Below are 14,087 nucleotides of genomic sequence, written 5' to 3'. Positions count from 1 at the left end.
CTACGAAACCCATACTGTCGCTCCGATAGACCACCCGCTAGCTCGACGAATGGAAGCGGCCTATTGAATATCACCCTCACCAACACCTTCCCCATAGTGTCTAACAGACAATAGGGCGATATGAAGAGGGAGCACCAGCTAGTTTTTGGGGCTTCGGTAACCGAATCAACCTTTGCCTCTTCCACTGAGCGGGAAACACTCCTTCAACCATACATGATTCAAATGTACTTATGAACCATGCGGGCCTGATTTTGGCTGCCAACTTCAGGGCTTTGTTCGGTATCCCGTCCAATCCTGGAACCCTGCAGCTCCCCAGTAGCACCTGCACACGCGGTTTTTTGAATCCAATTAAGCTTCATCCTATTGTATTTTTTGCTCAAAGCCTGCCGCGTTGGTACTAACATTGTCGAAAGCTCCCTTTGTATCTAAGAAGGCAGCTAGGGTGTACTGCTTGTACTGCAGCGACCGCTCAACCGTGCCAATTACCTCGCGGAGGGCGGTTTTGGTGGATTTTCCTGTGAGGCAGGCGTGCCGGGATTTAAGGAAAGGGATTCTCTCCATAACCGTCCTTAAGTGGATGTCCAGGACGCGCTCTAGGGTCTTCAGAACGAAACAGGTTAGGCTGATTGGTCGAGAGTCATTCGCGGAGTCATGATCGCCTCTCCCGCTTTCGGTATGAAAACTACTTGTAGGCGTATCCAGGACTGTGGTACGCATCCTAAAGAGATGCAACTCCGGCAAATCTTAATAAGCCACGGCACAAACCCTTCCTGCTGCTTCTGTAGCATGAATGGAATTATGCCATCTGACCCTGGAGAAGCTTGTTGGAGAGTTTGTTCTTGATAATTTTACCAAACTTTCTCCAGTCGATCCTCCTGAGGTCTCTAAAGAGTTTGGAGACGTCTGCGGCAAGATCTACACTAAAAAGTATCCAACTGTGATATGAAAAATTACCTCTGGTCAGACACTCTTCAGTCCTCTACCCTAGGAATCCCATTGTCGGTTATTAGGAGGATATCGAGGACCTCCTCCCAACCGTCACAGTGCTCCGATCGGGAGAAATGGAAGGTTGGTGTACTAGCCCTGTTACACACCGATAAGTTTGAAATAATAATAAAATTACATTGAGTTTCACGCCCTCCCAGGGGTTGCTGATCTTAGCGACGGACGAACCTAGAAAGTCCCTAAAGAATTGGTCCTCGCAAGCTATAACGTGCAACCCATGGACCACCTGAGAGGAATCAAAGCAGAGAATAAATCCCGCGTGTTTGCCTTCGGTATGTGGGAGATGTTAAATGATCATTTCCGACAGCCTGGCCTCAACAACAACAGTTCGTGGCTGACTGTTGCTATGTACTTTTCTTCAGATGTTACTTAGCGTCCGGGCTGTTATCCACTCTGCTCCGCTTGTGGTCTTCCTCGACTTATCGTGAGATCGATTGCGTTTCAGAGCGATGAGCTTCGCCTTTTGCTCGTCTCCCACGCATTTGTATTGTATTCCTCTAAAATTGTCTGGTATTTAGCGAGATTTTTTCATCCCGCGCGTCAACAGTACCTCTTGCTGAGAATATTCATGGCCTTCTGGTAGTGGCTCTTGAGTAGGTCTTGTCGGTTTTCACTTTTAAGGGATCCCCCGGCGTCAAAGGTTTCGGGTTAGGAGTACTATGTCTGGTACTCGCTACACCCAGTTTGACGGCCGTGGATTCCAGGCTGAAAACCACTAGTCCGTCAGCCGTCTCACTCCGGGAGGTCCCTGCGATTGGTTTCAGGACAGCGGTGTTTACTGCTCCCTCCGGCTACTGTCTCCTGGCTGAATGCTAGCACCTCGTCCTCCGATGATCGAACTACCGTCGGTTTATTTATTTTTAAAATTGAGTCCATGTTTTGGTCCCACGAGTAGTCCGGGAAGAATGTCCACCCTGGCTAGCCCGGCCAACAGGGTAAGGGTTTTATTTGAAATCAAAGGTGCTTAAGGTATTCAGAGTTCGCATTACTAAAGACCAAAATCCCCATTCGCCACGCAATCCTTGATGTATGCTGTTCCACCTTGGCTTGGGGTCCTATTAGCACCTTCCCCAGTGCAGGGAGGACGATCCCCGGACTGTTGCTTCGGCTCATCCCCTGCCCTCAACACATGACCATCCGACAAGCAGATCCTCATCAGTTCGATAAGCCTACTCCCAGCCTGGCCCTACACACTCTTCGCCCGTCCGAAGACGATTTCCAGCGGCCATCACGAGGAGGTCGTGTGAGGACTTACCGAATTATGGAACTTTAACCTGAAGCATAATCAGACCAGGCCGTAGGTGGTGGAATCTGCCATATTTTAGACAATCGATAATATTGTTTCTTAAGGACGAGTCACATGAGGCTTTCTACCAGCGTAGTACCCAATGAATTCTGCGGCATCTGTTTTACTGAAAAAGTCCTTGAATGGTTTGTGTTTTGCATTTAAATATTTACATTAGTTTCGAAAGAACGACTCTCATTTTCATACCCTAATTCACTAGGAAGCCACAAAGTTTTTATTCAAGTTCAACTATTCAAATTTGAAGTGAAAATAATCCGGGTTTAGCCAAATCACATAGTGGAATAGTTGCATCCTTAATTTCCCTGCAATTCTGATGTGCTGTTAGTGAAGGAATGTATGCATATTATCCACCAGATGTGGAAATGCCAGAAACTTTCGCTCGCATATCAACCCTTCTGGTTCGCGTCATACTTCATGTAGTCCGGATCTAAAATTCAGCTTCGTCCAGGAGCTATCATCAAATCCATTAAATGGTTGTCTAGAGCCCCTGTCGGCAGCCAACTTCCAGGAAAGTAGTTACCGTCACAAGTTCAACCGCGGCTGGAACGATCACTGCATTATCACTTTTACGTTCTCACGAAATCCCAGGAGGAGCAAGTATCCCTTTTCATTCAGCACCGGGTCCATCGTCATTTCCATCGGTGGCGTCTCATATCCTAGCCGCAACTACCCTCCATGTTCACGTTCACTAAAACGCTATTTCCGAATAGAAGTGCGGCAAACATAAAATACTCAAAATACATATTACATCGTCTATTTGTTGGTTTTTCATTCGGCTCAGCACAAAGACTTCATTCACATGAAATAAGCGCAAAGATTTTTCATTCCATTCGAATCCTTGCAAGTGATGCTGATGCCTGTGTACAGAACGGATGAGAACGTGTACAGAATAACTTCCGAGAACAAAGCTAAAAGGATTCCCATCCTGTATAGCCCACTAAGTACCATGCTTCTTTGTAAATATCCTGAATTGAATACGACCCTAGCTTCGTTTATGCTAGTGATACCAAACATTTTTCGAATTGCTATCTGGTCGGGGCTCGGGGCTTTCTGAGTCCTTGCCCCATTAGAGAAGCAGAAATACTCATAGCGAAACAACAATGAACGACTGATCCGTTTTGAACGAATTCCCATTTTGTGAGAAAAATATCTATGTCATGTTCATATTTCAAGCCGGTTTCACTCCTGTATCCTTTTACAAAGGATGTTTATATCACGTATTATTCGGCGAGGCTGTTTACTAGTTCCTAACGACTGCTACCCACGAATCCTTGTAAAGTTTGAAAGCAGTCCTGGATCTTTTCGTATGGACCACTGCCTCCGAAAGCCTGAATGCTTCTTAGCGTAAATTATACGATTCCTTTTAGATGATGTATCAGGATCGGAGCTAGTCACTAGCGTGTTGTTTGTGTGAGATTGTATTTAGATACTCGCTACCTATTTAAAAGCGGATGCCTTTGACAAGAGAAAAGGGTTCGAACGGATATGAAAGATTCTAAGATTCTGTATATTATTCTATTCCACAGGAACTCGAAACCCTTGGCTTCCACGTCCGGCTATTGGGCTGAATCATTGCCACTTATTGAGTCACCTCTCTGCGCTGTCATTGATCCAGTTAGGGACTTCCGATGGCATGCCCTTAGATGTGGAGGACCGGAGACAGCATCCTTCCTATGCGAGATGAATGGTAATACAAGAAAATCAACTCAACAATCGGAGAACTTATTGACTGATTTGATTTTGATTTGTTGTATGTCCTTTTCAGTGCCAAGCTGGGCGTTGGAGTGTACAATCCATGGAATGTCGAATTTGACTATTCAGTATATGGCGGATAATGGAAGCGTTGAACTGACGAGGGATTGCGGTGAAGACGAGATTTTGCATCAGATTTGTAAAGGCAAGCAGGTGAGTTGTGGAATTGCTGGATTTGTAAGGTTTTTCCAGGACTTATGTAAATGTGATCTCGCGCATTGCGACGACATATTGTATTTTGAACGACGAGAGCAACAAGGATAATGTGGAAGACTTTAAGCATTACATTGTCAAAGCCAAGGAGGTATTCATGAGTGACTGGTTAGGTGAATGTTCCTGGAGATGAGAAAGGAAGCTGTTGCTTTTGGAACAGAGTTTTCCATTTAGTTCAACAATCAATCACCGCGTGGTCTGCTGGGGTGTGACAGTTTCCTTCCAAGAGAAAATATTTTCTGATTATTTTTGAATGTTTACATGCAACAAAGGATGTGTAATTCTCAAACAAACCTTGAAGACAACCTACTTCGGTATCATTGCACAAAAAATCCGTCAAATTGTGTTAAATTTCTCTACCAGATACTAGTGACAAGAGTTAGCTATTAGACAGTATATTACGCTTTGCTTGGGCAGGATTTCAGGTGCAGGTGAAATGCACTTAAGCACAGAGTGCTGGACTCCTGCCTTGGATCGACTACCGGCTAAAAAACTCTCCTGGGGCGACTAAGACTCTAACCCGGAACCGTTTGACATATTACTTCTGGCCATGCCTATTCAGTATAGGAGCAAACTCCCGAGGATTCAGGGACCCTGTCCCTGTCCCTAACCCTGTCCATCTCCCTCTTTTTCACCTTAACAATGCGTTGAGTGTAACACGCCACTCGGCTCCATGTACCCTCGGTCTGCAACGTGGCATCAATTATGGTGTCCGGGGACGTAAGGCGCCCTTCCATCGAAAAATGATGGCGTTGTGCGCCTCACCGTTCTTTCAAGTGAACTACGGCCGCACGTTTTTTGTAAGATGCGCAGTCCATCTACCTCTCAATTCTCTTTCCCAAAATTACTGCCATGCGCAGAGAGTTCGAGCTCTATCTTCACGACCGGGAGCTTCCTTATTTCCCCTCGCCTTTTCTGAGGTATATAAGTTTCCGCTCAGCATCATGGACAGCTATCGGAATAACTCTCGCGAACACCATTACAGCTCGCTACGGGACGGTACGATAGGCGGACACAGCTCAAAAAGCTCTTTGTGTTTATAGTGGCGCTAGATAGTTGGCCTGTACATCGGAACCGTAAAGGAGGGCAGATTGAACCTCGCTCATCAGCAAGCGATGCTTGCCGAATGAGGCCAACCGACATTGAACATCAGACGGCAAATCGCAAACATTCTAGCCGTAGCCTCGTCTGCGGTGCTGCGAATCTGCTCGAAGAAGCTGATCATGATACCTCGTGTCTATCATGATGCGAGGTATTTCACCGCCGGTTTCAACAAGACCAGGGTTTCACCCATGGGAGGACTGTGGGAACCCTCTCCTTGGTCAGCACAACGACTTTGGTTTTCTCCAGATCTAAGGAGAATCCACGCTCAGCCATCCATCTGCTTACTCGCGACATCACCATTCCCAGTGGGCGCTGAGCTTGCACAACCCTGCGTGTGGTAATCAGTGCCGCAACATCATCGGCATACCCGACCAGATGCGCATTCCGTGCTGTCCTTCCCGGGCTTCGTAGAGTTGGGCACGGCCCTCTAATTACTCGCTCAACATCCGCAATGGGTGGCCTGGAATATGGAAACGATTTTTCAGTACCTCGAGGTTGTCACACTTCCTGGCGGAATTGAAGGCGTTTCTTACGTCAAGGGTCACAAAGTGCACCATTCACCGACAGTGGCGACTGTGTGCTTCAGCCAATTTTACCGATTGGACCACCTCCAATTGGACATCAATTGTAGATCGCCCCGCTCTAAAATCATATTGTGTTGGTGAGTAGTCTCCCGCAGCACGTATTGCGTCAGTTAGACGTGGCTTGATGAGCTTGTCAAGCAGCTTCCCTCTGTGTCCAACATAATGAGCGGACGATACGCTGGCGACGCCTCGGGGTCGCCTTGGCTCTTGCTTATCAGTACAAGTCTCGCAACCTCCGAGCAGGAGGGGAAAACACCCGCTTTCAGACATGCGTTGAGTGCCTCAGGTAACGAACTTGTTACTTCTACTACTACTACTATTTACATTCGGGTTTCAGCAGTTCGCTGTGAATACCATCCGGTCCTGGCGCTTTTTTGTATTTCATGGATAGAACCACTTCCTCTAGTTCCTTTGCAATAAAGAGTGGGCATTCCTCAGTGTTCACTACTTCATCGACGGCGTCAGTTCGGGGTGGACAGGAGAAAGTGCCTGCACAATTTCCTCCATATTCGCTGCTTTCATAGAACAGGGTTATCGATGGGCACCGGGTTTTTTGGTAACCAGCTTAAACCCGAGGCTCCATTGCTCTCTGTTTACATCGTTGATTTCTTGGCAAAGTTCCTTTTTCCCACGCTTATACTCTGTAAATCTAAGCGTCAACTCGTCTTGGCCTCTTGCACGCTGAGTAATCCGCCGAAGTTTGAGGCATTTCCTTCGTAGGTTTGCAATTTCTGCCGTCCACCAGTACACGGGTGATTTCCCGGGACGCAGTTTCCTTTTAGGAAACAATCCATTACAGGATTCAGTGATAAGGCTCATTGTTGAATGAATGAGCATTTCAATTGCAGTTCTTCTGTCTGTACCAGGGTTTGGTCGCTGATTCAGTCCTCTTGTGAGAGCTTCGGAAAATTTTGCAACGTCGATTATGCCAATGCTCCTTCCGGTAGGAAGGGCTGTTTGTCATTTCAATGGAAATGTACTGATGATCACTGGCCGTGAATTCTTCCAATACATTCCATCGTTGGACCGCTGATACTAAGGATTCCGCAGCAAAAGTTGCATCTGGGAAAGTGCCCTCGCAACCAGGGCATCGGCCATCTCCAGAATCTGGTTGAGGCATACCCCATTCCAGGGCTCTAGCGTTAAAATCTCTTCGGACTAGAATTCTCCCTTCCGTGTTTCTAAGCCTCTTCCGAAAAGTTTGCATAGATTTATTCGGTGAAAGGTAAACGCTGAAAAACGTCACTTCCGCACAACGAACCCAAACGACGCTGTCTTCTCGACCATGGACCCGCACTCGCAAGTTAATCGTATTTCTCAACCAGCTAGCAGCAGTCCCAGATAAATTGGCATACCACGATGGGGAGCTCCTATTTCGATACTTTTCGCTGGGAAGCAACAAGTCAGTTCTTCTTCCTTGCACCATCTGCCCCATCTGGTCGAGGGCAACTGCACTCCTGTGCATGCTTGCTTGCAGGATGTGGATCATGGCGCTTGACTTTCATTTTCTGTATCTCCCTTTTCGATTTATAAGTTTTTGCTTTGTGTCCGGGTTCCCCACATTTCCTGCCCCTTACAAGTCCCGCATGCCTAACACTTGATACAGAGGGTTAGAACATCCTTCGCCTTATTCTGCAAATAACCTTTATTTTCCCGCAATAGAGAAGTTGGCTCGCTCTCTTCTCCGGGACAATGACAATGGCTAAGTTTTGTCCTTTGGACGTAACTTCCGCCTTAAAGTTGTTCACATCCGGGTAATCCCTTTTTATCGGCTTCTCCACCTCTTCCGTATAAATGAGACAACCCAGGTGGGTTCTAGGCTACATCGATGGGCGAGATGATTTCTCGCAATGTTACAATGTTACCTTTAGGAAGCTGACTTGCATGCAATCGCTCGTAGAAAGCATCCTCCTCCAGTATATCGGGAGCCTTTCTTGGTTCACAGCACTGTAGAACTGTGATGCTCCTTAATCTGGACCGGATTCCTGCAGTCAGAAGTCTGCTAGAAACCAGCTCCCAGGATAGAGGATTCGCGTCTGCTATTACATGAATTTCGAGAGTAGGAAAGCGCCTTGCCATAAGTGTCGCAAGAGGGAGAGAGTTACCTGTTGAGATTTAAGCCAGAATGCCCAGTGAACATTCAGGGGACCCTCGATACCGTCATCGAGGAAAGTGCGAACTTTCACATCAAAGTCTAATTAAGGCTACTAGGTGATATAGTGGGGAACCCTAGCCTTTCTTACTCTGCATAATTAGAGAGTGCATAGGGTTCTTTAAGAAAGGTGGTTTTGGTTTAGATACGCAAAAGTCAAAGTGCGTCACGCCTGAAACCAGATGGCAACTTAGCTCTTATTGAGCTGTTGGACAGCCTGACGAATACCAATGCACCTCTCATCGAAGCAGACCATGTTGAAAGTGGTCCAGATAAATCCCCAGCACGCTGGTTGGTCTTCCTTAGGGAGGAAGTTATCGACATTGCATCAATACAGACGGCCTGGATCGGAGGAAATTGGTTCATTAAAGGGCATCAAAGGTAGTATTACAATTTACTCCACAGTACTGGAGACATTGACAGGGACGGTTAGAGCATGTTCCCTAGAAAAAGTCTGCCCGGTTTTTTGTGCCCGAACCCGAGTTCCAACGACTTTACCATAGTCGAAGCGGAGCAGGCGGGTTTGTGTACATCTCCTCAGCATACCTGACTGACGATCGATCTGAACCGCAAAAGAATTATAGTGCTAGGGTCTACCAACGCATCAAAGAAAGCCAACTTCGTACGGATGCGCGGTATATTTTTCGGACAGTTCAACGAAATCAACGGAAGCGGCATCTTTCTTTTCGACTTTATTGTTCAAACAAAGCGACCGGTGTATAACATCGCACCAACCTCCAACCTGTCCAGATAGCCTTTTAGTCAGAATTTAGGAGGATCGACTAGAGGAAGTTTGGTCAGGTTATCAAAATTAAACTTGTTTTTTCTCAGATTGGTAATACCTGTACGATAGACCAATTAAAGTTATAGGTTGGGCCCTGGAGAAATTTTTCAAAATTGTCTTCAGAGCTCATAATCGGCAAACTACAACAAAAAGACACTGCCACCGCGGGGAAACGAAAATTTGTCCATTCTAAGAGAGAGGCTGACCAGGAAGGTCTTCATCATGGGCAACCATACAAGGAAGAGCTACAAATCACCACGGCGACTGTCAGCTAGTGACCTTGGCTTTAGCATTGTCAACACATTGAAATTATCAGCAGTTGTGCAATACTCAGTAAGATGAGCAAGATGCATAGCATCCCATTCTTTCTTACGAAATCGGAGGGCTCCTGGATGGAATATTCTGGTAAGACCTTGGAGCCGTTTGCCCAGATGCATTTTGCGCTTGTGAGTCAAAACTCGGTTTGGAGGTTATGGAACCCCAGTCGTTTGAGAACTTTGAGTCGCGCTTCTGGAGATGGGCGCCGGCGTCATTTGACTTCTGTACGACTAAGACCTGTTTTTTCTCCTTAATTGGGGCGTGTATTTCCTTGCCAGTTATCAGTTGTAATCGAAGTGGTGGGTCAATATGGAACTTGGGGCCTTTACCTAACTGTATAGCCAGGGGGTATGCTTATTATTCTTTTCCTCCATCTGCGATCTATTATAGAGGACTCTAATAGACCTCATCATATTCCGTCCGTCTGTCTATCTGTCCGTCTGTCGGTCTGCCGCTCTGTCGGTCTGTCCGTCTGTCCGTCTGTCCGTCTTTTTTTTTTTTTGAAGAGGTGGGGCGGAGTCAGCTGATTTTAGCTTGGTCCCCTTTCGTCTCTACGCGGCGTACGTAACCGCGTTTTTCTGGTCTCCTCTGTCTTTCGCAGTTTGCTATGAATAGTTACGACCATGGAGTTGACCGCATCCCAGTCTTCCTGACATGCTAGCATTCTTCGCATCCGATTCTCTGGTGCGAGCACCTCTCCTAGAGTCTCCGCTAGGTTCGTCCTGTCCTCCACAAACCTTGGGCAATGGAAGAATACATGCTCTGGGTCCTCTGGGACTCCATCGCAGTTTGGACAATCGGGTGACGTATCTAGTTTAAACTTGAACAGGTACTGGCGATATCCTCCATGCCCCGTGAGAAACTGAGTAAGAGAGTCTGTCCGTCTGTCTATCTGTCTGTCTATCTGTCACACGTCAGTCGGTCGGTCTCGGAAGCGGTTATATCGATTGACCCAAAATTTGGCGGAAAATCTTGGCAAAGTGATGTGAACTATTAACTTCAGTATATCGCACTGTGGTACTGTTTGACAGTTGTCCGTCTACTTAGGGAATCCTGTCTGAGTTGCCCTCTACTCTTTTTCTTCAACTTATCACCGTTGTAATAAGTAGCTCTGGAGTTCTTCTTATATTATCCTGTTGAAAATGGATAGCAAACTTATATGTCATCTTTTTTTCTGGTTTGTGACAAATTTTTAACAAAACACTAGGCGGGGTCACATTACTAAATTATTCTATCTTTTGAAATTTTCCATGATTAGGACCGGCAACGAGTCGCTGAAGAGCTGACCTGTAAATCTGAGCGCCAAACATCACCTGAAATGAATGCTCTAACCGGCATTAATCTAGCTGAAACCCATCACAAGTCACTGGTGATTATTAACAACATGCCTACCGACAACAACGAGGACAACAATATTCACTTCGATATTCAAGAGAAGGAAGAAAAAAAGGAGCCGGAAACGAACCCCGTTCAAAAGCTGATTGAACAATTCAATGTTGAGGAGCTGATGCAAGCTGATCAGCCACAAGAAATTTTGCCGAAACCAACGAAGAAGGCGATGAAGAAAGTGAAAATTAATGAGAAGAAAGATTGGTCTGTGAAGAAGCAAAAGCCGGTGAAGGAGAAGTCTCAATTGAACATGGAAGAAATGATGTTGGGGGACCAACCCAGTGTTAATTTCAATCAAATTCAGGAGCCCTTGCCACATATTAAGAAGAGTTTTCCTCAGGATCTGAAATATCAGGTGACGCCAGCATCACCTGTAATTAGCACGACTGGAGTAAGTGAGTCCGTATCTACAGAGAAAGTGGAAGTTACAACCCAACATTACTTCGAGGAAACCTCTGGGTCGTATAGCTCTCCTTCCACAGAAAACTCAGAAAGCAGTGCCAGCACGTCATTTTCTACCGAGTTAATCACAGAAAGGACTACTGATCACGCTACATCAATAGAAACAGTTCAGCAGTCACAGGCAACCGACGAGCCAGCTCACACTGTTCATCCAAAAGAGCATAGTGACAACCATTTCATTCCACCAATGCTTCTGGTGAAATCACACTACACTTCTCTCAAGCCTCACCCAGAAGGCGAGACCGCCCCCATCACTAATCTCAAAGTGGAAAGCACTACCCTGAATCACGACATTACTTCGCAAACAACTTTTGGCACCACGATGAATTCAACGACACACACAACCCTCATTACAGACAGTGCTAAAGTTGCGAATACAACATTCCAACCATCCCAGGCATCGCAAAATACCCAACATCACCAAATTGTCGAGATAAAAATCGGCAGTTCTGAGAATCCTTCAGTGTTTTCCATCACCACCCGCCCAACCACCACTACTTCCACCTCTCCCGTAACACAAGATTCAACCATGGCTAATCCCATAACAGAGACCGAATCAAATGTCCACTCGGATCCTTCCTCGACCAGAGTTCAGACCGAACAACAGCAACCGACCCAAAGCCATAATGAAATTCCTGCTGCAATGGTTAACACAAACTCGGAAGCTACTTCGGAGCAGACGGACTCGCAGGAGACGCATGCAAAGAACAAGTTTTCCAACGAGGAAAACTACCAACCCTATCGACCCAACCGACGACGCTCCCTCACTAAACCCGAGACAACAAACTATCTCAAGAAAATTCTTGGATAATTGATTTAAGGTAAGACGGAGCACATGTGGGAGATTTTACTATCGAGTGTCTATCGATTTAAGTTGCCAAAGAAACCAGTGAATACCAAGGACAGTAGATAAGCTGAGTAAAACTATTTGAATACTTGACTGAGCTGAAATAACATAAAATAAACTATGACCTAGGATACGAACACGAACAGAAAATGAACAGTTTAAATATTATATTGCACTTTGAGAAAACATGTTTGTAATAACCTAGAGGGGGTAAGTAACGTCGCTTCGGGAGGGTTGATTTTGTTGTTGTAGTTTTTGGGAGCATAAGTGGGTTCCATTAGCCCGAGGACCCGCACCAGCAGGGAAGGAGTTGAGCTAATCTGTTTGCTTTAATCTAATTAAATTCAGAGATGAGGACGAGCCACCATCACATTCACTGAAGGGCAAGTCTGATCTTTGAAAAATGAACTCCGAAACGAGATGCTCGTGATAAGCTTAAGGACTTTCAGGATGGAGCCGACACAACATTCTCTCCAATTACTTGTAAATTAAGTCCTGCTAAAAACTTTTCTTTTTGGTAATGTCTGCCTGCGTCAACTTTGTATCTCGTCGGCACTGCCTGCAGGGCTTAAACAACATGAAAACCACTTAAGAGCTTTAACGGAAACCAAAGAGCATCACCGCAGACGAACCTTGTGTTCCCAATTTTGTTTGACAGAATACAAACAACAAAGAACTTCTTTTCGAGTTTACCAGCATTTTTACTAGAGACAAAGTAGAATTCAATCACAATTTTAAGCAATTAGCACATTCAGATACAAAAACAAAACAAAAGGGATTCAGAGAGCAGTGAGGACCTTAAGGACATACAAACAATTCCGTGGGATTCACAAGAAATGAGAGGAAAATGGAAAATTACGAAGATAATTTATAATTTGATGGTTAGCAAATTGATGAGTACGATGGAAGGATAGAAGGAACTAACTAAATATTAAGACGATTTTATTGGTTTTAAACAATTAAGAGAATTATTACTAAATGAAAAGATTGTTTTTGTGTTTTCACTACTTGAAGTTTATATATAATTACCAAGCATTTGGAGTAAAAAGACGAAATAAATAAAGATAATAGTAGAACTGCCGAGTTTCATTTGGAATATAAGACACCCTGGAACCAAGGACCTAGTGAGGGAGTGTTATCTAATTCACTATCTATTTCATTTCACTGCAGATACAGATAAATTTTCAGGAACTTTAAGATAAATTACTACTACATGAACCCTACATTCATTTAAATGGTAATAACAAAGGCGAATTGACAATGGCGCTCAGGTTCGCGCCTCCGATGTGTCGCCACATCACTTCGCCCCCAGCCGAAACCCCGCGGGTTCAGCAAAGTAAACCAACCACATAATCCCGCCAATGGGGTCACTATGGGAATCTGATACTGATACTGGAACACCAAAGTGTCAGAATCACTCTCCATAGCGGACCTTGGAACATAATTGCACCATAATGTCAAACAGATGTATTGCCTTAGGCCACCGCGTAAACATGTCAATGATTGTGAGGCAATACCTGTATCCGTGCGAGTCTCGCAAAGGGCCAGTGATGTCGAGGTGGATAATGTGGAAGCGCTCGGTCCACCAAGGGAATACGCCTACTTCCTTTTTTATGTTCCTTTTACTTTCTTTGATCACCTGAAGAACGTTATCATAAATGCGGCCACAAACATATTTGGCCCCAGCCGCAAAAAGAGTCGGAACGGCTAGTTTGACGATGAATGTAACCTAGCAACGGAACGGAAGAATGTTGCATACCGAATAATGCTACATTCTCAAAGAACGCGGACACATATTCACGAACTCTCGACGGAAAAAAGAAGCCTGGGAGAGGCAACAGGTCTGTGAATTCGAAAAGTACAGGGAGCAACCGTACCAGGTTCGAAAGTCAACTTGTGCTCAAGGTGTGGGACAGCAAATCAATGCCTGACGACTGACAAAGAGGCATTATCTGTCTCATACATAAAAAGGGAGATATCACACAGTACAGCAATTATAGAGGTATCACGTTGCTGAGTACCAACTTTAAGATATTCTCCTCTATCTTGCTAGGTCGGATAGCCCCATACGCCCAGAACATCATTGGGCCATACCAAATTGGCTTCAGCAACAGATCAGATTTTCTCTCTGCGGCAAGCGACGGAAAAACTGGACGCGAGTTGTACCATCT

General features: G+C 45.4%; 1 protein-coding gene across 1 annotated transcript in view; it reads left to right on the top strand.

Moving 5' to 3' along the window:
• LOC119657538 overlaps positions 1 to 12,992 on the top strand; it is a 129,668-nt gene extending 116,676 nt beyond the window's left edge. Inside the window, exons 4-6 of the mRNA XM_038064481.1 lie at positions 3,838 to 3,998; positions 4,077 to 4,216; positions 10,477 to 12,992. Of these exons, the coding sequence (XP_037920409.1) occupies positions 3,838 to 3,998; positions 4,077 to 4,216; positions 10,477 to 11,880 (1,705 nt within the window). The 3' untranslated portion in view covers positions 11,881 to 12,992. The remainder of the gene's footprint in view (positions 1 to 3,837; positions 3,999 to 4,076; positions 4,217 to 10,476) is intronic.
• The last annotated feature ends 1,095 nt before the right edge of the window (positions 12,993 to 14,087 follow it).

The sequence above is a fragment of the Hermetia illucens genome, chromosome 5 (assembly GCF_905115235.1).
Source record: "Hermetia illucens chromosome 5, iHerIll2.2.curated.20191125, whole genome shotgun sequence".
Taxonomy (NCBI): domain Eukaryota; kingdom Metazoa; phylum Arthropoda; class Insecta; order Diptera; family Stratiomyidae; genus Hermetia; species Hermetia illucens.
The sequence above is the reverse complement of the archived record's forward strand: the minus strand, read 5'-3'. Positions and strand labels throughout refer to the sequence as shown.